This window comes from Monodelphis domestica, chromosome 2, assembly GCF_027887165.1.
Source record: "Monodelphis domestica isolate mMonDom1 chromosome 2, mMonDom1.pri, whole genome shotgun sequence".
NCBI classification, from domain to species: Eukaryota; Metazoa; Chordata; class Mammalia; order Didelphimorphia; family Didelphidae; genus Monodelphis; species Monodelphis domestica.
The window spans coordinates 207,122,150-207,149,395 of NC_077228.1; the positions used below are offsets into that span (position 1 = coordinate 207,122,150).

Here is a 27,246-nt window from a genome sequence, read left to right on the forward strand (position 1 = left end):
GGGTGAGTTTTATTAAGAAGAAAGAGAGTAGGCAGAGATATTAATAGCATGTAAACTAATGGAGGTGCCGGTTTGGGCCAGTCTTTATAGCCCTCACAACTAATGCTGGGTCTGGCACATAGAAAGAATTTACCATGTTTGTTGAACTGGGCTCAGAAGAAGAGAAGGGCAGAGATTAGCGCTTGGTGTTGGAGAAGAAAGAAGAGTTTTTGTAGGAAAAGGAAAGACATCGCTGTAGAAAAAGTGGGGAAGAGGCTCGTCGTGGGCAGGAAGGAGAGGAAAGCAGAGAGAAGAGATCGAAAGGAACTCGAAGAAGGAAGGCAGAAGCTAGGGACGAAAAAGCGGAGCGAAAAAAGAGGGCGCAGACAAGGGCATTGGACAGCAGTCTCTCGACGGCAAGCTTGGAAGGGCGCCCGGGGTTGGGCTGGTCCACATGAGGTCACTAGCCCTTGTGAGGTGGCGGGACAGGATGCGCCAGGTCCCCACCTCCAGAGGCAGCAGCCCGCAGGCTACTCTGTCCTCTGGGCTACCCCCGGGCGCACGGAGAGAAGCAAGCGCGCGTGGGAGCAGGCAGGCGGCACGGGGCAGGCGGCATAGAAGCCTGCCTCACAGCCCCTGCCTTGCTCCCCTTTGGTTCTTGGGCTCACTCAGGTGATGTCCCTGAATTCGGGAGCGTGGGGAGCTCGAGCTCGCGGCTGTGCGCAGGCATACGAGTTACTGCTGGCGTGGGAGCGAATGTGAGTGGGTTGTGGGGGTGTGTGTGGCCCGGGTGCGTGAGCGAGCGAACGTGCGTGTGTGTGTGTGTGTGTGTGTGTGTGTGTGTGTGTGTGTGTAGGTGGTGGTGTCTGCACTTATGTATCAGTTGTGGAGTCGTGTGTGCCTGGGCGTTTGTGCGCAAGAGAACAGTTTAGGGACTTTGGGGAATGGGTGAAGAGATTGATAGGAGTAGTCTTGGAAAGAGATGACCAGGGCAGACAATGATGAAGCAGAGGGAAAGAGAATAGAGAGAAGTAATGAAAACATTGAGACAACATGTATGGGAAAGTGAAAGGGGGGTACGACAAGGTGAGAGGGGACAGGATGTCTTTTAGGAATTGTAGTGATGATAAAATGAGTGAGGCAGAGTGAGCAGCCCTTAGTGAGTATGGCCAGGGTGTAGTTGTAGAAGGAAGAACAGGGCAAGTAGAAAGTACAGGTTGTAGTGTTTCTGTTTCTAGGAAAATAGCTCGAAATTCTGTCAGAGTGGGGATAATTTTGGTAATTTCTAGAAATTTGGGGGCAGTAATATTTTGTAAACAGACACACCTGTAATGTCTAGAGGACCAGCCCCAAAGACCTGAGTAAAAGTGTTCACTTTAAGCAATCCTGGCTGGGTGAGTGAACAAGTCCCATCACCTCTCTAAAATGGAGGATGATTGCCCCTCTGTACAGGGGAAATTTCTTCACCAGGAGTTAGCTATCTAGATGAAATCACAGGTCTAGGCAAAAATGAATACTGGCTGTTGATTAGAAAGGGAAGCTTTAGAGTTAGTCCTTTCACTCTGTTTACCTAATTTATTGAAAACTGGTGTGGTCCTTCTGGTAGAAACAGCATCGCACTGGAAATCAGGAGGTTTGGGTTTTATTCTAGCTCAAAATTGGATCATTAATTAATTAATTAGCCATGTGACATTCCTCAAGTTATTATTTTTATGCCTTACTTTCCTTATGAATATGAGAAAGGCATTCATAGATTAAATGTTTCCTAAAGTCTCTCCTATTTCTAAAAATCACATGATTCTATGAGACATTGCACAGATTATCTCCCAATTCTGTATATGTGCTAGTGAATAAAATGATGAAAATCTTACTTGCTGTCAAAGAAGGGTTTTTTTTTTTTAAATTAGAGGACTTAAAAAGATTTAAGATCTATTTTTATAACCAATGTATCATAATTCTCTGTTGTGTTTTGAAGGTGTCCTTTATGTGTCATAATATGCTGTGTTTCCTCATTTTCCTTTGCAGTTTTTTTAACAATAGGGTTGATTGGGGTGAGGGTGAGGAGTAGGTAGAAATCATTTTGGATAGAGGTGTCATTGATGGAGAAACAGATTGATAAGCACTGATGTAGTGGACTTGATATCAGATTGATCTCTATATTTCAAAGTGGCCACAAAGTTACAATTTTTTTTAAACCCTTACCTTATGTCTTGGAATCAATATTGAGTGGCAAGGGCTAGGCAATGGGGATTAAGTGATTTTTCCAGGATCACAAAACTAGGAAGTGTCCGAAGTCAGATTTGAACCTAGGACCTCCCATCTCTAGGCCAGGCTCTTAATCCACTGAGCAACCCAGCTGTCCCCAGGAAGTAACAATTTTGAGAATATACATTCCATGGAGTAAAACTGATCATTTAAGAACAGGATCAGATTTCGTGTGCTTCTTGTAATTAAGAATAATTTCACCTGTGAATCATAAATGTGATAATTGCTCAGTTGTATCTGACTATCACCCCATTTGGGGTTTTCTTAGCAAAGATATTGCAGTGGTTCCCTTCTCTCGCTCATTTTACAAATGAGTAAATGGAGGCAAAAAGAATGAAGTGTCTTGCCCAGGGTCACACAGCCAGGAAGTGTTTAAACTCATCAAGAAGATGAGTTTCTCAGACTCCAGGCCCAGCAGTCTATCCATTGTACCACCTAGCTATTCCAATTGATAAATCCTTTGTTAAAAATATGTTCTTTATTTTTCTACACTGCCCTTTCCATTCAACAGAATTTTGTAGGGTCATGAGATTTTGAGCCTCTTCAATCTACTCTTTATACCACCCCATTATTTGTCTTTATGCCTGAATTTATTCATTTCATACCTCCTACCTAGAAAATCTTCAGCCCCTATAACAGCCTAATAAATGAAGCTCAAATTCCTTGCCTGGAATTCCCAAGGCCTTAATTACTTGCTGCCATTCACATTATGCTCCAACTAAAAGCTCAAATTGGCCTGGACTTTTCTATATCTATCCCTTTAGGTATACTGTCCACTATGTTCTCAATTTCCATTTTCCTGTTAAATTCCTGCCCACAATGCCACTGTGAAGCCTAGTACTTTGTTCTGGAGCATGGTGAATAGAGAATTAGCCTTGAAGTCAGAAGAACTGGGGTAAAATCTGACTTTTTTAGAGTCCAAATACAGGCTGTGTGGCCCTTGGAGACTTACTTAAACCTTCAGTGGTTCTCAAAGTGTGATGAGGGGACCTCTGGAGGTGGGGAAATTCATTAGATGATTAATGCAGGAGTTCAGGAGAGAGTTAATGAGGACTAAACAGAATTAGGGATTTACAATGGGAATAGAAAGAAGATCATTTCATAGAGTATTTTAGAAGAAGAATTGACAGCATGATGATGAGATGTGGAAGCAAGGTAGATCTAAATTCATGATCCTAAAGAAGAGGGTGTGTGTGATACTGTAGTAATCACATTGGACTTGGAACTAGAATGTTAAATAATTGAGAGTTAACAGCATGTGATTCCTGATAGTATTTATATAACCCAGATTGAATCAACTGCCAGCACCAGGAGGGAGAAGTGAAGGGAGAGAGGGAGAAAAGTTCAATCACATAACTTAGGAAAACTAATTGGAAATTTGTTAATACATTGTAATTGGTTAAAAAATAATATATGATTCCCACATTATTACTTTCTTTCATGAAAAAGTAATCAAAGCCTACTGGAAATCAATAATAAGGAAAGCCCATCACTTCAACGACCATGTAGAGCAAAAATACACATATCAAAATTGAGAAAGTTTAGAAAGCATATGATGGTGCTGAAAACACTTTTTAGAAGTCCCTCTGCCAGGGGCTTTATAAGTAAATAATGTCAGATTTCTTTTACATGGCAACCGAAGTGATATTTCTCATTCCATCTCTCCTATTGCCTACAATTTGCCAGTGTATCTCTTTTGCTAATTTCTGATTGAAATTTTATTGATTCCTATTAACTTCTTTAATTTTGTGAGGCAGGGTAGGTAGGTGGTATAGATCATTAAATTTTAAGGCAGAAAGACCTGTATTCAAATCTTGCCTCTTATTCATTCAGGACTTATTAGCTGAATGATCCCCAACATTCAGGTCACTCATTCTCTCTGTGCCTTGGTCTTACCTATAAAATGGTGTGATGAGTAAAAATTCCAAGAGACTGGGTTCCCAGTAAGAAAAATCAATTTATTCACCAGGCTAGCAATAACCAATAAATCAACTGGTCCATGATCTCTCTGTGATCAAAGACAAATTTATTCAGCATCTTGAATCATTAGATGCAGTTCTGGAAGCTCATCATTCAGTTCTCCCCCAAACATCTCTAATTTGTGAATCCTTAATGAGGAGATGGGTTAATATTTTCCAGTCCCTCCCTGATAACCTCATGATAATGGTGGAAAGCCATATTCCTGATCACAGGATTCATATATCCTTGCTGATCTAGATGAAGAAATCAAATTAGATCTGGTGAAGACTGACTTTCTTCTTTCATCCCAAAGTGCAAACCAAAAACATTGTCTTCAGACATACTTGGCCAAAACTAGTTTTTGTTAACTAGACAAGATGGAGCTTATAATCTCTACCTTAATTTTACCAAGTTTAGCAGTCACTTTGGGACAGGGAATGTGAGGTTATTCCTAAGATTCTAAAGACAAATGAATGAGGGAAAAGGATTGAAAAACACTTTGCAGAAATTAGAAATCAAATAATACTGTATTAAGAATAAAAATTTCTCCGTGGTGATAATAGAAAGTAGTGATGATAGAAACCATAGCTCATATGGTTGTGGGAGCTAACTTTAAAGTGATATCTAAATATTCACTTTTATTATCATTTATAATATATGTTAGTGTGTTTTAGTCCACCCTGATGTAGGAAAAAGCACATTGGTACCTGAGTCAGAAGAACTGGGTTCAGGTCTGGCTTTGTCACTTATTAGCTGAGTGATCTTGGGCAGGTCATTTGACTTGTTTATAAAGTGAAGATAAAACCTCATTGGATCATTTCAAGGATATGAGATAACATATAAATATAAGTCATTGTTATTGAGTATTAAGAAATTAATGACATTTTAAAAGCAGGCAGAATCTCCAGTTGGTAAATATGGTCACTAGGGCTAAGGCTGATATGCCTCTGTTTTTATTTTATATTTTTTTTGTAGGAAGTTTATGCATTATTGATGCTTTTCTCTTACACCTATTCATCAAGACTTTTGTGATTTCAACTGAAGAACTTACTGGTAATATATTGAACACAAAGATGGAGGCCAAACTGAATTTCTTTTTCAAGGTAATGCTTTCATATGTGCTTTTAGAGATAATTAAGAGAAAAATCATGGGGCATGATGGGTTCATTTTTAGTGGCATTAATCTTGGAAAATGTTGATTCTAGAGTCAGAGACTCAGGTTCAAATCCTGCCCCTTATATTTACTACCTGTTAAGGTAGTAGTAGGGGGCATCTTAGGCCAAAATGCCTTCTTGGACCAGTTTCATCATCTGAAAGTGAAAGGTTTGCAATAGATGGCTTCTAAGGTCTCTTCCAGCTCTAAATCTGAAAGAGACCCTTCACAACACTTTTCATGGGAAAACAGAATTCCAGGGGTAGCTAGGTGGCTCTGTGAATAGGGAGCCAGACCTGGAGATGGGAGGTCCTGGTTTCAAATGTGACCTCAGATACTTCCTAGCAGTGTGACCCTGGGCAAGTCACTTAACTTTAGTTTCCTAGCCCTTACTGCTCATTTGCCTTGGAACTTAGTATCACTCTTCATATACTCTTCATACTTCATAACTTAGAAATGACTTCAGTATTTATTGAAAAGAACCAATATAGAGGCAGTAGAATAGAAAGAAAGAAAGAAAGAAGAAAGAAAGAAAAAAAAGGAAGGAAGGAAGTAAAAAAGAAGAAAGAAAGAAAGTACCTATATATACTCCAAAATAGAATAGGTAACTATCCTACTTTTCACAACTCTTTTTGTTGATTTAATTGAACAAACATAATACAAGGACAGATCCAAGTCCTGGGAATATAAAGACAAAAGCAAGACAAAATCTGTTTTTAAGAATTTTTTACTCTCAGGAAATAAAACAAAAAGACAAGTATATAAATGCATATGCATTACACCAAATAATTTCAAGAAGGAGAAAGCTTGAATCATTTTCAGCATCAAGAACAAGGCTGTATGACTTGGCCTTAAGAGTAAAATGGTCAAGACTTTTTAAATGGGCTTTGCAGATCAAACTATCATGCTACCTGAAAAGTTCATACTAGTTTATCTTCTTTTAGCAGTATATTCAATATGTCATAGACAGAAAACATGTACTAACAATTCTTTTTTTTAATTTAAATTTTAATTAATTTATTTGTTTTTTAGTCAATTTAGAACATTATTCCTTGGTTTCAAGAATCATATTCTTTCCCTCCCTTCCCTCCCTCCACCCTTCCCATAGCTGACACTCAATTCCACTGGGTCCTTGATCAGAACTTATTTTCATGTTGTTGATATTTGCACTAGGATGTTCATTTAGAGTCTACATCCCCAATCATATCCCTTCAACCCATGTAATCAAGCAGTTGTTTTTCTTCTATGTTTCTACTCCCACAGTTTTTCCTCTGAATGTGGATAGTGTTTTTTCTTGTAGTTCCCTCCAGTTTGTTCAGGATCACTGCATTGCCACTAATGGAGAAGTCCATTACATTCAATTGTACCACAGTGTATCATTCTCTGTGTACAATTTTCTCCTGGTTCTGCTCCTTTCACTCTGCATCAGTTCTTGGAGGTCATTCTAGGTCCCATGGAATTCCTCCAGTTCATTATTCCTTTGAGCACAGTAGTATTCCATCACCAACAGATACCACAATTGGTTCAGTCATTCCCCAATTGGAGGGCATCCCCTCATTTTCCAATTTTTTGCCACCACAAAGAGTGCAGCTATGAATATTCATGTACAAGTCTTTTTCCTTATTATCTCCTTGGAGTACAAACCCAGCAGGGCTATGGCTGGATCAAAGGTCAGTCAGTCTTTTAGTGCCCTTTGGGCATAGTTCCGGATTACCCTCCAGAATGGTTGGATCACTTCACAACTCCACCAGCAATGCATTAATGTCTCAACTTTGCCAAATCCCCTCCAGCACTCATTACTTTCCATTGCTGTCATGTTTGCCAATCTGCTAGGTGTGAGGTGATACCTCAGAGTTGTTTTGATTTGCATCTCTCTGATTATAAGAGATTTAGAACACTTTTTCATGTGCTTATTAATGGTTTTGATTTCTTTAACTGAAAATTGCCTTTTCATGTCTCTTGCCCATTTATCAATTGGAGAATGGCTTGATTTTTTGTACTATTGATTTAGTTCTTTGTAGATTTGAGTAATTAGACCTTTGTCAGAGGTTTCTGTTATGAAGATTGTTTCCCAATTTATTGCTTCCCTTCTAATTTTGGTTGCATTGGTTTTGTTTGTACAAAACCTTTTTAATTTGATGTAATTAAAATTATTTAGTTTATATTTTGTTTTTTTTCTAGCTCTTGCTTGGTTTTAAAGTCTTTCCTTTCCCAAAGATCTGATATGTATACTATTCTGTGTTCACCTAATTTGCTTATAGTTTCCTTCTTTTTATTCAAGTCATTCACCCATTCTCAGTTTATCTTGGTGTAGGTGTGAGATGATGGTTGAAACCTAATCTCTCCCATACTGTCTTCCAATTTTCCAGCAGTTTTTATCAAATAGTGGATTTTGGTCCCCAAAGATAGGATCTTTGGGCTTATCATAGACTATCTTGCTGAGGTTATTTACCCCAAGACTATTCCACTGATCCTCCTTTGTACTAACAATTCTTATAATTGACACATTCTAAATTATTTCATGACAGTCAACTTGATGTCTTAGCTAGAGAGTAATCCTCAACCTCTTACAAAACCTCCTAAATCTATGGATTTGGTTAAATATTTCTTTTTTCTTTCAAAAGAAAGAGCATTTTATTTGCAGATATACTTCATGAGAAAGTCACTTGATTCTCACTAAGCTTTTAACTGTGGTGATAAAATAACATCACTTGCTGTGACACTTTAGTAAATGTAAAATGCTTAAAAAAACACAATAGTTTTTTTTCCTCCTCATGGATGTGAACCATTTATAAAATTATTTCCCGGTTTTGATTGGTAGTTGATTCAAATAAAATTTGGTTATTTTCAAAAATTAAAAAAAAATTACTTTGGTGTGAGTTTCACCTCCAATAGACACTGACTGAGTGACCTTAGCAAAGCCAGTTTCTCAATGGCAGTTCTGTTAGAATATAAGTTTACAAAGAATATAAGACCCATTTTGAGAGAGGGAAGTTTCCTTACTCAGGAATCCCCTATAAGAATGAAATCACAGATCTAGTTAACCTGCTACTATCAAATGTTGTTGCATGATGGGTAGTGGAAAGGAAATGGGGACATAGAGTCTGCAAAGAAAAGAGCTGGGTTTGAATATTCTCTGTAGCACTAGCTGTATGACCTTGGGTAAGATTCTGAATCTCAGTTTCCTCATCCATAAAATGGGGATAATAATAACTGTAGTACCAATATCACAGGGCTGTTGTAAGATTCACATTTATTTGTTGTAGGTAAAAACAAACATAATTGCAAACTCTAGAGCCTTAGCTAAGTCCTGATTAATGAAAACAATGAATGTCCTGAAGTGGTCAAGTATTTTCTCCCTGGACCTGCTGTATTCTCTACCTCCTAAGAGGAAGCAGAACGACCTTTGGTTATTGGGGGAATATTCAGTTTTAAAATAACACGAGTTTGAAATTTTGGCTGGCATGTATCTCTAAACAAAAATGATTCTAGGACATCTAAAACAATTAAGACCATGTGTAAAGATAAAAGGCAAACTGTAAAAATAATAGTCAATAGATTGATTATTGGTTATAGACTGACTTTAGATACTCTACTTGCTGTGCTTACAGTGAAGTGAATTTCATAGGTGAACTTCTCTTCAGGGCCAGGCACAAGGACATTAAGGAAACTCTTGTTATAAAAAATCAAATATTTATTGAAAATACATAAGGATAAAAAGGATTTCTAATTCTAAGGAATTCTAACTCCACCCAAATAAAACTCCCTGGTTCTGCAAGGACCTGCTTCTCTTGTTTCACAGGCTAGATCTTTCCTGATCTGACTAACCCATGTTTTTACTATTCTAAATAATAAACTAACCATATTATCCTTATAATTCTTAAGTTTCTCTCCAAGTTATAAAAATAACAAAGGCTAGATGACTGAGTTTCAGCAAGAACTAAGTTAGAACTCTGAGCCTTAGCAGCCTCAGAGTCCAAACCAAAGACCAGGTCTTTCTTTGGTCTTCTCAGAGTTAAACCAATTTATAAAAACAGCAAAAGAGAATCACTAGTGTTTCCTAAGTTGGGAAAGGAAAACACTTAGCTCCTTCAGGTCTATCCCTCCTTTCCTTCTCCTGTGGAGGAGAGAGAGAGAGAGGAAAAGATATTACCTTCTCTAAGCCCTCAGAGAGAGTGTGACTCTGCCAACTGTCAGAGACCAACTGCCACAGAAAAATCATTAGCTTTGAAACTGACACTCTATCTCAGCTGTGTTTGAAACTCCGATTCTTACTAAAGTCAGCTTCTCTACTTCTTATCTCTAAACTAATATAATAAGATTTAATTTCTAATATCATTTTTATACATGGAACAACTTAAGGATCAGACTAAGGAGTATTTTAAGTCCATAAGAATAGACTAAACTACTTACTGTCTAGATGTTGATTTTATTTGTTGTCATTGAACTTGCCTGCATTCCCATCTAATTGCATTTGTTGGCGCTGTTCCAGATGTCTGACTGTTGGTCTAACTCAGAGTGGGAGGGATAACTAATGTTCCCATGTAAGGGTTCATCTAATTGTGAGTCTTGTTTCTTTCTCAGTCCAAAAAGGAAGTAAGTTCACCAAAGACTGCGAGTAGTAGTAGTACTACTACTACTACTACTTTTTCAAGTGGTATGACATCATCAGGAGTTGACACTCGAAAGTACATCAAGATTTCAAGAATGTTAGAGAAGAGAGTTTCACCAGAAGCCATGTCTCAGGTTAATATACTAACCCCTAAACCCAAGAAAGGGTAAGTGAAAATGTTGAGTTGTACTTTCTAATCTGTAACATATTATGCAAATATCCTGAGTAAAGAGTCTTTTGGGAAAGAGAATTATTCTTCTCTGCCCCAATGCCCCCATGTAAAAGGGGGAGCAATCTTAATGGGGCCAATGGGCTTTCCCATTGCCCAAGTGCACATACTCCTAGACACTCTTCTAGAGTGTAATGATGAGTTATAACTCATATAGACACATAGGAAAATATTGGAGTCAATTGTAGGCTTTCAAATATGAGAATAGAATTCTTTGAAAATGACCATTGGGAGAGAAAATGGGATGGGAAGAGAGAAGGCTCCATTACTCTGATATTTGATGAATGTGCATTCTCCTGTGCAATGGGACAATTGACCCGAGTCCTCTTAAGTACTTCCATGTGTATTACCTGTCCATAATCTCCTTCTGATAGGTCCAGGAACTCCAGAATACCAAAGATTCCTAGGAAGAGAATATATAGTATGTCCTTCTCCTTTCAAAGATAACAGGCCAATATGGAGAGGAAAGCTTGACGTTAAAAGGCACATGGGCAATCTTATCCTCACTTGTTTGTGTTTTGGGCTGGCCATCCAGGGTGGCAGTGAATTTGGAGCCAGAGGACTTGGGTTTGAAATTCTGATTTATCACCAAGTACCCATGTGAACTCAGACAAGTCACTTTGGGCTTTACTTCAGTCATCTTTAAAATGGGGAGGTCTGGTAAACCTTTCAGCTCAGTATCTGTGAACCTATTACCTTTATGTGAAAGTGATATTTGAAGAGCAACTCATTTCCTATCTCCCTTAAAATAGCTCCCCAATCAACTTGTCATATTATTATTCTTTTTTTGCCTCATATTCTGCATATTTTTAAAAAAATTTATTTTTTAAATTTGGTCAATTTTGAACATTATTCCCTGGTTACAAAAATCATTTTCTATTCCTCCCTCTCCTTTCCCCTCCCCTCCCCTCCTGTAGCCGATACACAGTTCCACTGGGTATTACATGTGTCCTTGACCAGAATCCATTTCCATATTGTTGATATTTGCACTAGGATGCTCATTCAGAGTCTATATCCCCAATTGTATCCCCCTCGACCCATGTAATCAAGCAATTGTTTTTTCTTTGGTGTTTTTACTCCCACAGTTTTCCCTCTGATTGTGGACAGTGTTCTTTCTCATAGATCCCTCCAAGTTGTTCAGGATCACTACATTGTCACTAATGGAGAAGTCCATTACGTTCGATTAAACCACAGTGTATTAGTCTCTGTGTACAATGTTTTCCTGGTTCTGCTCCTCTCGCTCTGCATCACTTCCTGGAGGTTGTTCCAGTCTCCATGGAATTCCTCTACTTTGTTGTTCCTTTGAGCACAATAGTATTCCATCACCAACATATACCACAATTTTATATTATTCTATTATTTCATATTATTATTCTCAGTGTCCTATGGTGAAAAGTACCTTTGGATCCAGATTCAGAGAACTTGAATTCAGACTCTGCTTTTGATGCTTACTGTTTGATTTGGTTAAGTCACTTGGTAATTTAGCCCTCTTGGATTTTCAATTTCCTCACCTATAAAATGAGGATCATCGTCTGGATCAGGGGTACTTAACCTGCAGTCCACAGGCCTTCATGGTCTGTGGATATCTTTCTGGGGGAGTTTGAACCTGGGTTGGAAAACATATATGTATATATATGCTCACTAACCTAAAATTTTTAGCATTTTCTTCAATTATGAATGTAGGCAACAAAGCATTATTTTGAGGGAGAGTCCATAGACATCATTATCTTGCCAAAAGGTCCATGACAGAAAAAAAAGACTGACTTGTTTTTGAATCCCTTCAAGCTCTGTATCCATTATCCAAGTATTTAGAGTATTTTCTTTGTATTAAACAACAAAAACTTTCTTTTTTAGTAGGTAGCTTTAAAAATTATGATTTGGGAAGGGCTTTGTTTTTATCTAAAATTCAAAGAAAGAGTGCTTACTGAAGGAATATCTAGTCTGGGAATGATATTAGAAATGCCCAGGTTTTCTGCGTAATTCTGTAAATATAGTCATGGAGAATACCTTTGGAAAGTACTGTTACAAAGACTGCTGAGGTATAGACCACTAGTACGTAACCCAGGATGGGATATTCTCCCGTATAATAGATACATGAGGTATCTACATCAAACAGGAGGTACTCTTTTTCCAATCATATGGACATATTGACAACTTTTTCATTCACTGAAAATTTCAATTTAATGTAAAAACTCTTGTTATATATCTCAAGGAGGCAGGGCTGGAGGGATAATGGAAGAAATTCTGGTAATATTAAAAAAACATGAATAAAAGTACATTGTCATCATTTCCAATCAAATGACATAATATCTATAAAGCACTTTGACAATCGTAAAGCTAGTTCCAGAATTGAGACACAAGATAGTCATTGTGGTTCACTTAATTCCCACAATAAACCACTTTCTGTCCTAATCATTTCAGTTCCCTCAGTGTGATCCTAGGCAAGTCACTTGATCCCTGTTTGCCTCATTTTCCTCATTTGTAAAATGGAAATAATAATAGCACCCACCTGCCAGGATTATTGTCAAGATCAAATGAAATAATAATTGTAAAGCATGGCATATAGTAAGTGCTAACTAAATGTTTTTTTTTTATTTTGGTCATGTCCAACTCTTTGTGTCTCCATTTGGGGTTTACTTGGCAAAGATACTTGAGTGGTTTACCATGTCCTTATCTATTTCATTACAGATGAGGAAACTGAGACAAACAGGATTAAATGACTTGCCCAGGGTCACACAGAAATAAGAGTCTGAGGCCAGATTTGAACTAAGGTCTTCTTGACTCTAGGCCTTGTTCTCTATTCTCTGTACCACATAGCTACCAATTAAACATTAGATATTATTATTTTAGTTATAATTGGCTATTATAATTGTTATATAATATATATAACATTATTTAAAATATCATTGATTAAAAGGTTAACATTTTAACATTTTTCTTGATGATAACCTGACCCTGAATTACTGACATGAACTTCTCTGTTTGTGTGAACAAGTGTGCGCCATTCAGACATTTGTTCAACATTCTTTTTCAGCACGTTATTGCTTGAGTTCATGGAGCTGTGGTCTATGGAAAGCCTTTTGATTATACTCTTGAATTTTAATCATTTCATGGATTCCATCCAAAAATCAGTCAATCAATGAATCAATATTTATTAAGTAGCCATTGTGCTAAGCCCTTGGGATACAAAAAGAAGTGAAAGGTAGTTCCTGCCTGTATGGAGTTTATAATCTAATGGAAAATCAATATCACTTCCCCTTATGTTACACAAATTAAGTGGCATTTTCCTATTGTGGGCTTTTACTATGGCTTCATGAAGGGATGGGGAAGTATTTCTCTTAGATTTTAACTTCTTTAATGTCTGCTCTGAGTAATTTTTAAAGCTATACTCATCAAATGTCAAACACACTGCAGAGGTTAGCAATACTAATGAGAATCGATTGAACCAGATTAAAATGTAATTAGAAAATATTTATCAAAATAAATAAAAATACAAGAGAATATAGAAGATATTAATATGGTGTTTTCTAAGTCAGCATGTAGCCAGATGGGATCCTTAAGAAGGATTCAATGTTCATTTCTATATGAGTTTGACACAACTACTCGAAAGTAGAAGTTCTTAATGTTTTTTTGTGGACCAGTCATGGACCCCTTCAGCAGGCTGGTGAAACCTAAGGAAATCTTCTCAGAAAAATGTTTAAGTGTTTTAAAATGAATAAAATAAAATGCAGGATTGCAAAGGAAAGAAATCATTTTAAAATACCACTATCATCATGTTTTATTTTTATTTTCAGTTACAAATTCTTTCCCTTTCTTTACCCCCACCACTCATTTATATAGAAAGAAATATTATACTCTTTATACATATGAACATTAACCATGTTCTGAGGGGGATAAAGCAAGAAAAATGAAGACAGGGAAAAAAATGCTTCAGTCTGCATTCTAAATCTCTACCTGGAGGTGGGATAGCATTTCTAATCTTGAATCTTTTGGAGTTCTGGGATCAAAATATTTTTTTAAAGTTTATGAGGGGGCAGCTGGATGGCTCAGTGGATTGAGAGTTAGGCCTAGAGATGGGATGTCCTAGGTTCAAATCTGGCCTCAGCCACTTCTAGCTGTGTAACCCTGGGCAAGTCACTTGACCCCTATTGCTTAGCCCTTACCACTCAGTTCTGCGTTGGTACCAATACACAGTATTGACTCCAAGATGGAAGGTAAGGGTTAAAAAAAAAAGTTTATTAAACTCTTGCTCTAAAGACTTTTGATAGATAAATTTACTACTTTTCTTTCTTTCTTTTTTTTTTAAACCCTATCTTCCATCTTAGAATCAATATGGTATATTGGTTCCAAGGCAGAAGAGTACTAAGGGCTAGGAAATGGAATTAAATGACTTGCTTAGAGCAAGGAAGTGTCTGAGGCCAAATTTGAATGCAGGACTGCTTATCTCTTGGCCTGGCTCCCAATCTACTGGGCCATCTAGTTTTTGCCCCCTTTTGATTCTTAAAAAAAAAAAAAGACATTTCTTATTTAATTCCAACAAACAAAATCACAAATCTTTTTCATTTCTCTGATTAAATAATTTAGGAGGAATAATGACATAAGTAAAACATAGTTTAATATGTACAAATATCTTTTTGTCAAATGATGCCTTCTCCAAGGGGAGAGAGGAGGAAGTTAACTGAATATATTAATATTTTAAATGTTGCAAACAAAAATATAAATAACTAATTTAAAAGTGTTGTTAGTGCAAGGCTCATCAAAAAGGTGGCCAACCTTTTCGTAACCTTGCCTGGGGTAACGAACATACAGAGTGATGAATGGATGCTATATGAAAAAGCATAACGACCCTTTATTGGGTTCAAACAAAGCAATATATAGGTTAAGACCACAGGAAGATATGACGTTACAGCCCAGCAACAGCAGGAACCAATAATTGGGCAGATTCATAGGAATTCATGACATTACCTGCCAGGCACAGGGAAGAACCGAGAGGATTCCAAAGACAGAGAAGCAACTTTCCCACAGTCTCTCACAATTTCTCACAACCCTTATCAGTCCTCTGCTGGCTACTCCAACCTTACAGTTTCTTTCTCACAAACCTTATCAGTCCTCCCTCTGATGCTTCTCCAACCTTGAGCACACAGCTGGGCAGGTCGTATACAGTTCAACCCATGACCCTGACTTTGCAGCCCAAGCAGAGAGAAGAGGAGGCTTTAACCCTTACGGTTCCGCCTTTACGGCAATGCCTCGACTACAGTTAGGATATGATAGAAGGTAAGAAACAAGATATTTTAATAAGAGTTAATTGATTTAGAGCTGGAAGGAGCCTTCTAAATTCATATAGACCAAAGTCCTTTATGGAAACTAAGACTTAAGACAAATCACTCAAGAAATTAAATGATTTGCCTATAATCCCAAAGTAAATAAATGGCAGGTAGTGTTTAACATATAATAACAAATGCAATTAATATATACTTAAATATAATAAAATGTTTAATAAATGTTGATTGAAGTTTTCTCACTCCAAATCCAGGACACCTCACTTCCCTGCATTTTCTCTTTTTCTTTCCATAAAAAGGAAATCATGATGTATTCAAAGACCTCCTTTCAGGTAGGGGGAGAGATTCAGACTTATAAAGGAAAAAAAAGAGTGCCTTAAATACCTGGCTATTCCCAGATGGCAGCTGGTCCTCCTCTTGCATATGGCTTATTGCTGTTGAGCTTTGCGTTTGAAGAGGACCAAAATAGCCTCATGATGTCAGGGTCAATGTACATGTGTCCGACCGACTGTAGCCAATCAGTAGAGCTCATAAAGTTCTACTACAGATTGGACATAAATAGCCTGAATGAATATTTGGAATGGAGATGTCTCTAAATTTGTACATCTCATGTTTATTTTTGAGCTACTGCAATTCTGCTTTGTTCATAGAGCAGGGATCCTTCTTTGATGTGGGCATGCCATACCAGATGGTCCCCTGCCAGCATCTCCCCTGCTTCACAGTTGATACCAGAATTCTAGCTTATAGGTTAACCCGTGCCCAGCTCATCTATTTCCTTTTGGAGTTCTATCAAGATTTAACCAAATCTAAAAGTATACCAGACCAGATTTATCTTTTCATCTTCTGTTCAGGGTAACATTTTATCCTACTGTATGTAATGATTGCTACCTAGTATCTCAGATATCTGTGTTAGTAATCTTCCTTACAGTAAGGAAAAGAGAAAAAAGTAAAAAGAAGAAAAAAGTAAAGGAGTAGAGGGAAAGCTAATCCACTAACTAATCATCCCAAATTACTGTAATTCAGGTATGACTCAACATTGTTTGTCTGTGAAGCGGAAAAAATAATTCAAAGGACACCAAGCAAAATCAAGAAGAAGAGAGAAGTAGTAATGGAAGATAAAGGAACTGAGGTAAGAATGACAGACCCTGTTCCCAGCCCTGAAAGAGTGCTTTTTGCTTTAGACTAAGATAGTATTGAAAGAAGTCATTAGGATATTCCATATTTCCAAATTTTAATAGCCTGAAGAAGCTTCCAAAAAGGGGCAATGCTTTCTTTATCTTTTCCTTGTGGAACTTGAGTTTTTGTTTGTTACCAGAATTTTTTTAGCCAGAATACTCATTCCTATGACACTTGCATACATAGGGTGAATTTAACATTTTTTTAAGATCTAGAAGGGACCTTAGAGATTATCCAGCCCATCCTCTGCTCAGATAGATGAAATGTTTTGCCGAGATCACACAGTTAAAGGTAGAGTTAAGACTAGGATTCATGCTTCCTGATTCTCAGTCCTTTGCTGTTTCTACCAGCCCATTGTCAATTCCTATTAATGACAAGGAAAGATCTGGAAGTGCCGACTGAATCATGAAAGGAAGATCATGGTATATATAACTTGGTTTTAGAGTTAAATATATTTTATTAGTTGCCTTTTCTTTGAAATTGATAATATGGGAAAGGTACACATGTTCTTTCCCCCAGGTAACACTTATCTTTTCATCTTTCTCTCTAGATTCAGAGAATTATAATAGTAATAGTAGCTATCATTTATATGTTACAGTTTGCAAAGCACCTTATAAATATTATCTCATTTTGTCCTTACAATGAACACTGGGAAGAGTGGCAAATGGAGGTTAAATGACTTGTCACACAGCTAATAAGTATCTGAGGACAGATTTGAACTTAAGTCTTCCTGACTCCAGATCCAACACTATATCTACTGGGCCATATAGTTGCTTCAACTAGTGGGATAGATTCATTGTAGGGGAAGGGCTGATATAGTTTATATCAGGAAAGTCAGACTGATCTTCCATAAATACTGTCTTCAACATGCCACTTTCCTGCCCAGAAATCTTCTCTGGCTTTCTATATCCTACTATTAAAACCTACATAATTTTTAAATTTTCTTTTTTCTACAAATTTTTTATAGATTTTTTTCATAATTTGACTCCACTTCCTTAATTTTATTTCCTATTATTAGACTTGTCTTCTGACCCAGGAGTACTCACTTCTGCCCAAGTTCTGAGCACTTCACTCACATTCCTTTATCTTGAATGTGTCCTTCTTTCCCCCGTTTACTCAAATCCTCCTTCAATGTATTTCTCAAGTTCTGTCTTTTTTTGTATAGTCTTCTTCAACTTCTGTCTTCATTATTTTTTTTAAACCCTTACCTTCCATTTTGGAGTCAATACTGTGTATTGGCTCCAAGGCAGAAGAGTGGTAAAGGCTAGGCATTGGGGGTTAAGTGACTTGTCCAGGGTCACACAGCTGGGAAGTGTCTGAGGGCAGATTTGAACCTAGGACCTCCCATCTCTAGGCCTGGCTCTCAATCCACTGAGCTACCCAGCTGGCCCCTCTTCATTATTTTTATAAGCCACTGAACCTTTGTAGCCATAGACTCCATATTGGGGACTAGGATCCCTGGGAGTCTCTAGTCTAATACCCTCCCCTACTGAGACCACAGCATGACCCCAAGAGGGTCAGAAGGAGGGATGATGGATCACATCCTGTCCTCCCAATATATAGCCAATTATTGTGAGATTTGTCTCCATCACAACTACACCTACCTTTATCCCCTAAATTCTTCAAATCTAGCTAGGTGGTGCAGTGGAAGAGTGTCAGATCTGAAGTCAGTTATCTTCCTGTGTGCAAATCTGGCCTCAGATACTTACTAGCTGTGTAATCTTGGGCCAATCACTTAACCCTGTTTGTCTCAGTTCTCTCATCTGTCAGATAAGCTAGAGAAGGAAATGGCAAACCATGAATCTTTGTCAAGAAAAAACCAAGTGGATTAATGAAAAGTCAGATATGGCTAAAATGCCTGAACAACAAAATCAATTAAAGATTCTTTATTTTCAAGTCAATCTTTAAAATATTTACCTGTTTGTCTTTTTTTGGGTCTGAGCTATCCTGACTGGTTAGTGAGTGGGTGTAAATACACTTAATCCATTGTATTTTGCCAATACTTTCACTACTGATATCTGTCTAATTCTTCCTCCTTCCCCATCTCATTTTTCACCTCTTGGTCTAATCATACAATCAGTGTTACCATTGGTACTGGAAAGGGAATGATAATTGACAATTCCATTGAACCACTCACAATCCTTGTGATTCCTCAGACCCAAACACACTTTCCTGGCCATTACTCCCTTTTATGTATTGTCTCCTGTTACTAGAATGAGAATTCCTTGAAGGCCTTAATTTTAGTCAATAAGGACTTGAGTGACTAGTTGCCAGCCACTGTGCTAAGTACTAGGGATAAGAAGAAGGATAAAGGATTCTGTTAAAAGTTTTGTTTAAATTAAAGGCTCCTTCTAACAAGGAGCTCACAATCTAATAGAGGAGATAACATACAAACACCTATGTACAAACAAACCATATACAAGATAAAAAGGACATAATTAACAGGGGGAAGGTATTAGAAACAGAGGGATTGGGAAAGGGCAGGGAATGTATTACTTTTGTATTTGCATCACCACCACCTAGTTCCTGGCAAATAATAGGTACTTAATAAAATTTTATTCATTTATTCTTGAATTATGTTTATAAATGCATAGTAAGAGTAAAGAATTGATGCAATTATTTAGCCAAAGGAACTTCCTAAATTACTTTATTCTCCACATGAATACATATATGTATGTACAAGGATGAGATTTGTCCTTAGTAGTTTCTAAGCCAGATCTCTTGGGAATCAAATTTTCCTGCCCCCCCTGTCAGCCTCCTGAAGCAAAGCCCTTTCCATTCTCATCCTAGGTTATGTTTATGATCTCTAGCATTACTTAAAAGCATGTAGTGAGACCAGATGATGTCTAAGATCCTTTTAGACTTTGAAATACTATGAATCTAGGATGATAAGTTATTGTGTTTTGACCCAGATAACACCTTCCTTAATAAAGATGGCAATGAGGGAAAGGGAAAAAGAAAAGATGAGGGAAAAGGAAAAAGAGAAGGAGAGAGAGAAGGAAAAAGAAGAAAAAGAGAAGGAGAAGAAGAAGGTCAAGGAAGAAGGCATTTCTTTTTCCAAATACCAGCGCCAATATAGCAGCATTTCATCACCAAGATCCTTTCCTTCAGCTCACCGGTATCTCACCAATGCTTTTTTACTTAAAAACAAAGTAATAGTGGGTTCTTAAAGAGGGTCACTGTCCCCTACTTCTCTCTTTCCACAAGAATAGCAGCCAGTTTGAGGGGGCTTACTGAGTGGGATCTGATTTATCTACAGATTATTAGAATCTTCTTCAGGCTGGTTACTGGTGAGCCAATAATGGGCCTTGAGTTTCTTCAACTATTATGGGAACTTTCTGGCCTTGACAACTTCCTTAAAAAGTCAGCACATATAAATTTAAACCGAGGAAAATTTGGGGAATGTCAATGAACTATGACAAAGTATGTGGAATTTCTGCTATAGGGAGAGAAAAGTTATCATAATGGGAATGAGGTGGTGGCATTGGGTGATTTAATAGGATACCATTTAGACAGATTTTCAAAGAGGAAGTGGGAGACTTTTTTTTTTTTAAGTAGAACTTCAGATTATGAAGAACCCAATTTTAACTTTTGCTAAAAACTTAGTGTGAATATTTGGCCTTTTTAATCCTTCCCTTTCTAAAGTTTGTTCTTACTTGGTAGGAAAAGTGGCTTTACATCCAACCTTTATTTGACCTTATACGAAGAGGTGCAGCAGGGAGGACTTTTCGGACCAGATTTGGAAGGTAACATTAGTGGTTTCTTATAGTATGATAGATGAAGTAGTAAGTAGATAGATGAGTTCAAATCATGATCGTTTGTTGAATGTTTTTTGGTTTATTATTTTTATTTTTCAAGTAACAATTATTTTTAAAACTAATTTTTCCTTCCCACTATTCTCCTGTAAAAGGTTTCTTATTCTTGGACTAGATGGTTTCTGAGATTTCTTTCAACCTTAAGATTGCTCTGATTCTTGTCTATGATTGTTCATTCAGTCCCTTAACTTAATCTGAGATTCTTTAACAATCAGAAAGCCTTAATGAGGAATAATCTACTTGAAAAGCTCCCTTTATGCAAATAGATAAATATAAAATAATTTGAAGAGGGATGGGGGTATTAAAGCAGGTAATACTTCCTTCTCTTTTGAAGTTTAAGAGGCTACTCCACATAGGTTAATATTTAATGATATGCTATCTTGTTTTAACCATATGGTAGGCTCCTTGGAGGGCAAGGATCATATATAATCCTTCTGGATTTCTGATAGCAACAGGCCCACTGCCTGGCATGTGGTGGTGTTATAGACTACAAAAGCTTTTTGAATTATACTCACTAATTGATGAGTGGTTCATTTGGCTATAAAAATTATTTACATGTGATGCATGTTGTAATTCCATTGCTCTTTCATTATTCTGGCATTGCTTTCTATTATAGGAAGAGAAGCAGTATTATGTAATAGCTAGAGAGCTAATCTAAGAATCAGGAAGATTTAGGTTTCAATCTCACCTTTGATAAGTACTGGTTGGGTGACCTTGGCCAAGTTTTCCAGACACTTATTTTTTTTTTAATTTAAAAAAAAAACCTTTACCTTCTTAGAATGAAGACTAAGTATCAATTCCAATACAAAAGAGCAGTAAAAGCTAGATAATGGGGTTAAGTGACTTGCCCAGGGTCACACAGCTAGGAAGCATCTCAGTCCAGGCTTAAACACAGGACCGCCAGTCTCTAGACCTGGCTCTCTATCCACTGAGTCACCTAAGCTAGGCAAGTCTTTATGATACAGTTTCTAAATCTGAGGTCCATGAAATTGTTTAATTTAATTTGTTTAACTTAATTTTTAATGATTGTATTTCAATAGAACATATTTCCTTTATAATCCCATTCAGTTTATTTTATGCATTTAAATATTATTCAGAGATGGAGTAAATGAGCTTGACGACCAAAGGGTGAAACTTTCAGCTCTGAGACTATAAATTGCCAAGAAAGTTCCAACGTGCACTGATAGAGGAACTTTCCTCTTCCATGAGTTTCTTATACTCATGAGCTCCTAGATATAGGCTGTGTCTTGAATGCTGTTTGTCACAAAATGTGGGCATACCCTATGGATGACTTCTCACCACTGTGTGCTTTATAAGTCCTAAGAGGTGGATTGAATTTCTGCATACATAGAGGGAGAAATAGCAGCTCTTTGTTTTTTAAAATCTATTACAAATTACTTTCCCAAAAACTTGATTTGGTGAACTGAGCTGCAGGTGAAAATGATTTAAACATTCCCATGATGATAGCTCATTTTTAACCTATAGAATTTTGACTTGAAATAAGTGAAGTGACTTGCCCAGAGTCACACCTACTATGTGTTTGAATTCAGATCTTTTTGACTCCTCTCTATTATGCCACTTAGCTGCCTCCAAGTCCCCTTCCCATGATGGTATTCAAGGCTATATTTTAACAATTTGAGACTTGGGCAAATTCACAAAGGATCTGTGTTTTTGTTAGGATAAGGAATTCTGTCCAGTAATATTGATCATGAAATATCAAAAGTAGATGAGTTCTAAAGCCACTTGAGAACAAGATCAAAATGGGTGAATAGTTTTATTTTGTGTTGGTGATCAGGGACTAGGAAAGAACTCAACTGGAATTTGCAAATGCCTAAATAATTCCTGAAAAATGTTTAGCCTCATCTGCCTTCTCCTAAGGAATTGTGACAAGTCCTTAGAAAATCCATAGCCTGTAGTTTTGTGGTATATATCTGGACCACTGCCTCTAGATGAACTTCTTTCCTCTTGAATTTACCATGAACCTAATTTGAGCAGACAATTTTGTAAGGAATATTTTTTTTTCCTTCATGCAGATCTACAGGCTGTGTTCTCTCTGGAGCTAAAAGAGGAGAATCAGAATTTTTGTTATATCAACATTTTTGTTTAGTAGTGCTGATTATAATGAACTTTGACTATTCTCTGACTTTTCAGGAATTGCTTCCTATTACATAGTCTGGGGAGGGGTGTTGAACTATGTATATTACAAAGAGTGCTTTTTTAATTATGCCCTGACCATATATATTAATTGAGTGTTTTGCCACATACTTCCTTCCATCTCTTCAGGACTCCTTAAAGCCTGTAAAATTTTCAGCTATGTCCGAAGTGGCAAAATTTACGTGAATGATGTGCACCCAACCCTACGTGTCTTAAAAATTTCCATAAGTGATGGAGATATACTTCAGGCATTAAAGAGTGTTTATATTGATGGTAAGTTCTGTGTACTTCTATTACAAGTCATGAGGAGTCTTGACTCTTATAGACTTATAAGTATAGATTTAAGTGTCAGAGGTATCCCTGTCATTCATTTAGGAAATAAAACTGCTGAGAAATTTATACATAGTGTTACTTTTTAAATAAATATTTTAGTTTTTTCCTCAATTAATATGAAAACCAATTTTAACCTTCTTTTTAAGAAAGTTTGAGCCAAATTCTTGCCTTCATTCCTTCCCTTCCAGCCTTCCTAAGACAGCAAGCAATTTCATATAGATTTTACATGTGTAATAGTATAAAAACATCTTTCTATAGTAGTCATTTTGTGAAAGAGAATTTGAAAAAATAAAAATGAAGAAATAAAATAACACATAACATTACTAAAATTTCATTTTTTCCCAGGAAGATGAAAATTGTTATTGTAGACCTTATTATGTGTTAACATCAATGGATAAGCATGATATCTCAGCAGAATAAAGGCTAGTGTTAGGATTATATATTTAAATGTGGAAAAGTCATTAGAGGCCATTTAATAATAATAATAACAGCTAACATTTATGTAACACTTTAAGGTTTGCAAAGTACTTAACAAATATTATCTCATTTTATCCTCACAACCATCCTGGGAGGTATATGTTAACTGACTGATTTGAAAGAGGATAGTAAAGAGAAGGCTAGTGGCTAGAATGGCTAGAGCACTGGGCTTAGAATCAGAAAGATTTCCCTTCATGAGGTCATATCAAGTCTCAGACCCTTACTAGTTGGATGACTCTGGGCAAGTCATTCAACCATGTTTACCTCAGTTTTCTCATGGAAAAGCTGGAGTAGGAAATGGCAAACCACTGCAATATTTTTGCCAAGAAAATCCTAAATGGGGTCACAAAGAGTTGGACATAATCAAAACAATTAAATACCAATAACTATAAAAGGCAGGAGGTTATGAGGGCTTGCACCAAGATGGAGACAGTGTCAGTGGAGAGAATACAGGAGAGATGTTACAAAGATAGAAATGAGAGATTAAACAGTTCATTGTTTTGGTCATCAAGCCACTTTTCTCTATCATTTCCCCATTTCTTAAATTCGTTTGTACTGTGCCTACCTCACAAAATTGTTTTGAGGATCAAAGAGGAAAAAGTATATAAAAATAGTGTGGAAACTGTAGATCAGATATGATGACAGTGATTGTAGGTCCTTAATCAACTGTGTGTAGCATTGAGATGAATATTATACCCCAAAGAAACTTCATAGAATTGGCCCCTTGTCTTCTGGAAGCCAAGAGTATAAAAAATATACACTAATATAGAAACACATGATAAATAACTGAATAGCATGACAGATAACTAACTGAACAAAAACATTAAAATGAGGCATGAATGAATAATTGGTAAAAAGAAAGTGTATTTTTTATTTGGGTACATTATTGACATATATTCTTTCTAAATTTATTACCAAATCTGGATCTTGATGACAATTATTTGCTAGCTTTCAGGTAATAGAATCAATCATATACTTAGAGGGCATTGAGTCGAAATTTGCTTATCTCTTTTAATTAGATCTATTTTTGTTTTTGCTTCATCTGAGGTTATGATTACTTCCCATGATTTTTTTTTTACTTCAACTGAAGCATAACAGAGTTTGCTCCAGCCCCCTACCTTTACTCTGTATGTGTCTTTCTGCTTCAAGTGTGTTTCTTGTAAAGAACGTATTATAGTTTTCTGGTTTTTAATCTACTCTGCTATCTGCTTCTCTTTTATAGGTGAGTTCATCCCATTCACATCCATAGTTATGATTACTCACTGTGAATTTCTACCCAATTTTCACTGTTTATCCTCTTTTTTTTCTCTCTCCCTCTTTCCCTTTTTCTCCTTTCATCTTATCGTCTTCAAAAGTGTTTTGCCTTTGACTGACTTTTCCTCCAATCAGCTCCCCTTACTATTAATCCCTCCTTATTCATGTCTACCTCTCTTCCTTCTTCGGTAATATAGATTTCTATATCCAAGTGATTGTGTATATTATTCCCTCCTTAAGTCATTTCCAATTAAAGTAAGGTTCATCAAGTGTTGCCTGCTCCCCACCCATTTCCTCCTCTATTATAAAAATTCTTCCTTTCATGCCTCTTTTGTAGGAGATAATTTATCCCATTCTACTTCTCCATTACTAACCCTTTCTCTCAATGCAGTCCTTTTTCTCATGTTTTAATTTTGTTTGTTTTGTTTATTTGTTTGGGGATATTATCTCATCATATTCAACTCATACTTGTACCCTTGTACCTTCTACCTATATATACTACCTCTAATTGTCCTAATAATGATAATGTTCTTAGAAGTTATAAGTATCATCTTCCCAAACAGTAGTTTAAACAATGTAATCTTATTTAATCTCATGAGTTCTTTTTCCTGTTTGCTTTTTTATGCTTCTCTTTTGAAAAACATATTTTCTATTAATCTCTAGTTTTTTCTTCAGGAATGTTGGAAAGTCCTCTATTTCATTAAATATCCATTTCCCTCCCTTCCTGGTTGATGACATAGTATTTTGTTTTGCTGGGTAGGTAGTCTTCAATTGTAATCCTAGTTCCTTTGCCCTTCAAAATATAATATTTCACATCTTCTAATCTGTTAATATAGAAGCTGATAAATGTGTTATCTTCATTGGTTCCATAATATATGAATGTTTTCTTTTTGACTGCTTGCAATATTTTCTCTTTGATCTGGAAGCTCTGAAATTTGGCTATAATATTCCTAGGAGTTTTCATTTTGAGATTTCTTTTAGGAGATGAGTAGTGGATTCTTTCAGGCTCAATTTTGCCTTCTGGTTTTAGGATATCAGGGCTATTTTCCTTGATAATTTTTTGAAATATAAAATATAAGCTTTTGTTTGTTTGTTTTTTCATTATGGCTTTCAGATAGTCCAATAATTCTTACATCTCTCCTTAATCTATTTTCCAGGTCAATTGTTTTTTCCAATGAGATATTTCACATTTTATTCTATTTCTTAATTCTTTTTATTTCATTTTGTTTCTTGATATCTCATGGAGTCATTAGCTTGCAGTTGCCCCATAAAAAGTTTTTAAGAAATTCTTTCCTCAGTCAGCTTTTGTTCTTCTCTTTTCATTTGGCAATTCTACTTTTTAAAGAGTTGCTTTCTTCACTGAATTTTTGTGTTTAAAAAAAATTATTTGGCCAATTCTTTTTAAAGTGTTACTTTTCCCTCTCTGCTTTGTTAAGGTGTCATCACCCCCTTTTTAGGTGTTATTTTTGCTTTCTTTACCAAGCTGGTTGACTCTTTTTTTCCTTGATTTCCTTGCATCACTTTAATTTCTTTTCCAAAAATCTCCTCTACTTCTCTAATTTTTAAAGTCTTTTTTGAGCTTTTCTTTGAGTTCTTTTTGATTTTAAGTCCACTTTACATTTTTCTTTGAGGCTTTACATGTAGGTTGTTTTGATATTGTTATTATATTCTGAGTTTGTGTTTTGATCTTCCTTGTTACCATAGTAACTTTCTATGGAAGGTTCTTTTGTTGTTGTTGCTTGCTCATTTTCCAGCCTATTTCCCAACTTTTAACTTTATGTTAAAATTGGGCACTGCTTCTTGGGTGGAGGGGGAATTTCTGTTGCTTCAGGGTGTTTCTTTTTGTTCTGTTGTTTTCATATTTAGTTCCTGAGGTCTGTAAGTTTTCAGTTCTTCTAAAATGGTATGATCTAAGGAGAGGTGTGGACACTGCTTCCTAGTCTGTACTTTGGCCCATCCTGAAATTGTAACCAGGGTCTGTGCTCCACTATAGCTATGAGCTCTAGTGTGCTAGTGCACCTCCCTGCCCTGGGACTATAACCTAGATCCCTGGGTATGGGCAATGCCACAGAGGCCTGCACCTTGGATATTATATTGTATTTCTTTGTCTTTAATTTCTTCTTGTATTTGCATATATGTTGTCTCATCCAGTAGAACATAAGCTCCTTGAGGACACCTCATTTCTGTCTTTGCATCATTAGCCAACTAGTACTGCACTTAACACATAAGTCCTAATAGGCTTGTTGACCAATTGATTTTCTACTTTTTTTAAACCAAAGGTGTACAAAATGAATAAAGATAGAGCATCCCCTTGTGTATAGAGTTGGATAGTTTAAATTTATATTATTGTTTATCTTAAGTCCTTTTTAACTGTCTTAGATCATATGTACACTCACTGCTTAGTAGGTTTCCTAACAGATCTGCTTCTCTTTGCTTCTAAACTATTCTTTGCAGCAAATGGCATACTGGATTTTTCTGATTTCCTGAAGATTTTGAATGAAAAGAGTCAAATCTCTCAAGACCCAGGTAAATGAGAACTTTTTATCATAGCAATCATAGCA

At 36.5% G+C, this 27,246-nt stretch overlaps 1 protein-coding gene across 18 annotated transcripts in view; it reads left to right on the top strand.

The window, feature by feature from the left end:
• Positions 1 to 522: 522 nt before the first annotated feature.
• EFCAB3 (EF-hand calcium binding domain 3) overlaps positions 523 to 27,246 on the top strand; it is a 722,802-nt gene continuing 696,078 nt past the window's right edge. For 14 of the 18 annotated variants that reach the window (XM_056817025.1, XM_056817030.1, XM_056817037.1 and 11 more), the window contains exons 1-8: positions 584 to 737; positions 5,179 to 5,306; positions 9,941 to 10,134; positions 16,500 to 16,605; positions 19,565 to 19,770; positions 20,316 to 20,398; positions 22,751 to 22,894; positions 27,140 to 27,211. In XM_056817025.1, coding sequence (XP_056673003.1) covers positions 5,277 to 5,306; positions 9,941 to 10,134; positions 16,500 to 16,605; positions 19,565 to 19,770; positions 20,316 to 20,398; positions 22,751 to 22,894; positions 27,140 to 27,211 — 835 coding nt within the window. In that variant the 5' untranslated portion in view covers positions 584 to 737; positions 5,179 to 5,276. Of the gene's footprint in view, positions 738 to 5,178; positions 5,307 to 9,940; positions 10,135 to 16,499; positions 16,606 to 19,564; positions 19,771 to 20,315; positions 20,399 to 22,750; positions 22,895 to 27,139; positions 27,212 to 27,246 lie in introns of all 18 variants that reach the window. The other 4 variants (XR_008916397.1, XR_008916396.1, XR_008916398.1 and 1 more) reach the window with 2 other exon arrangements.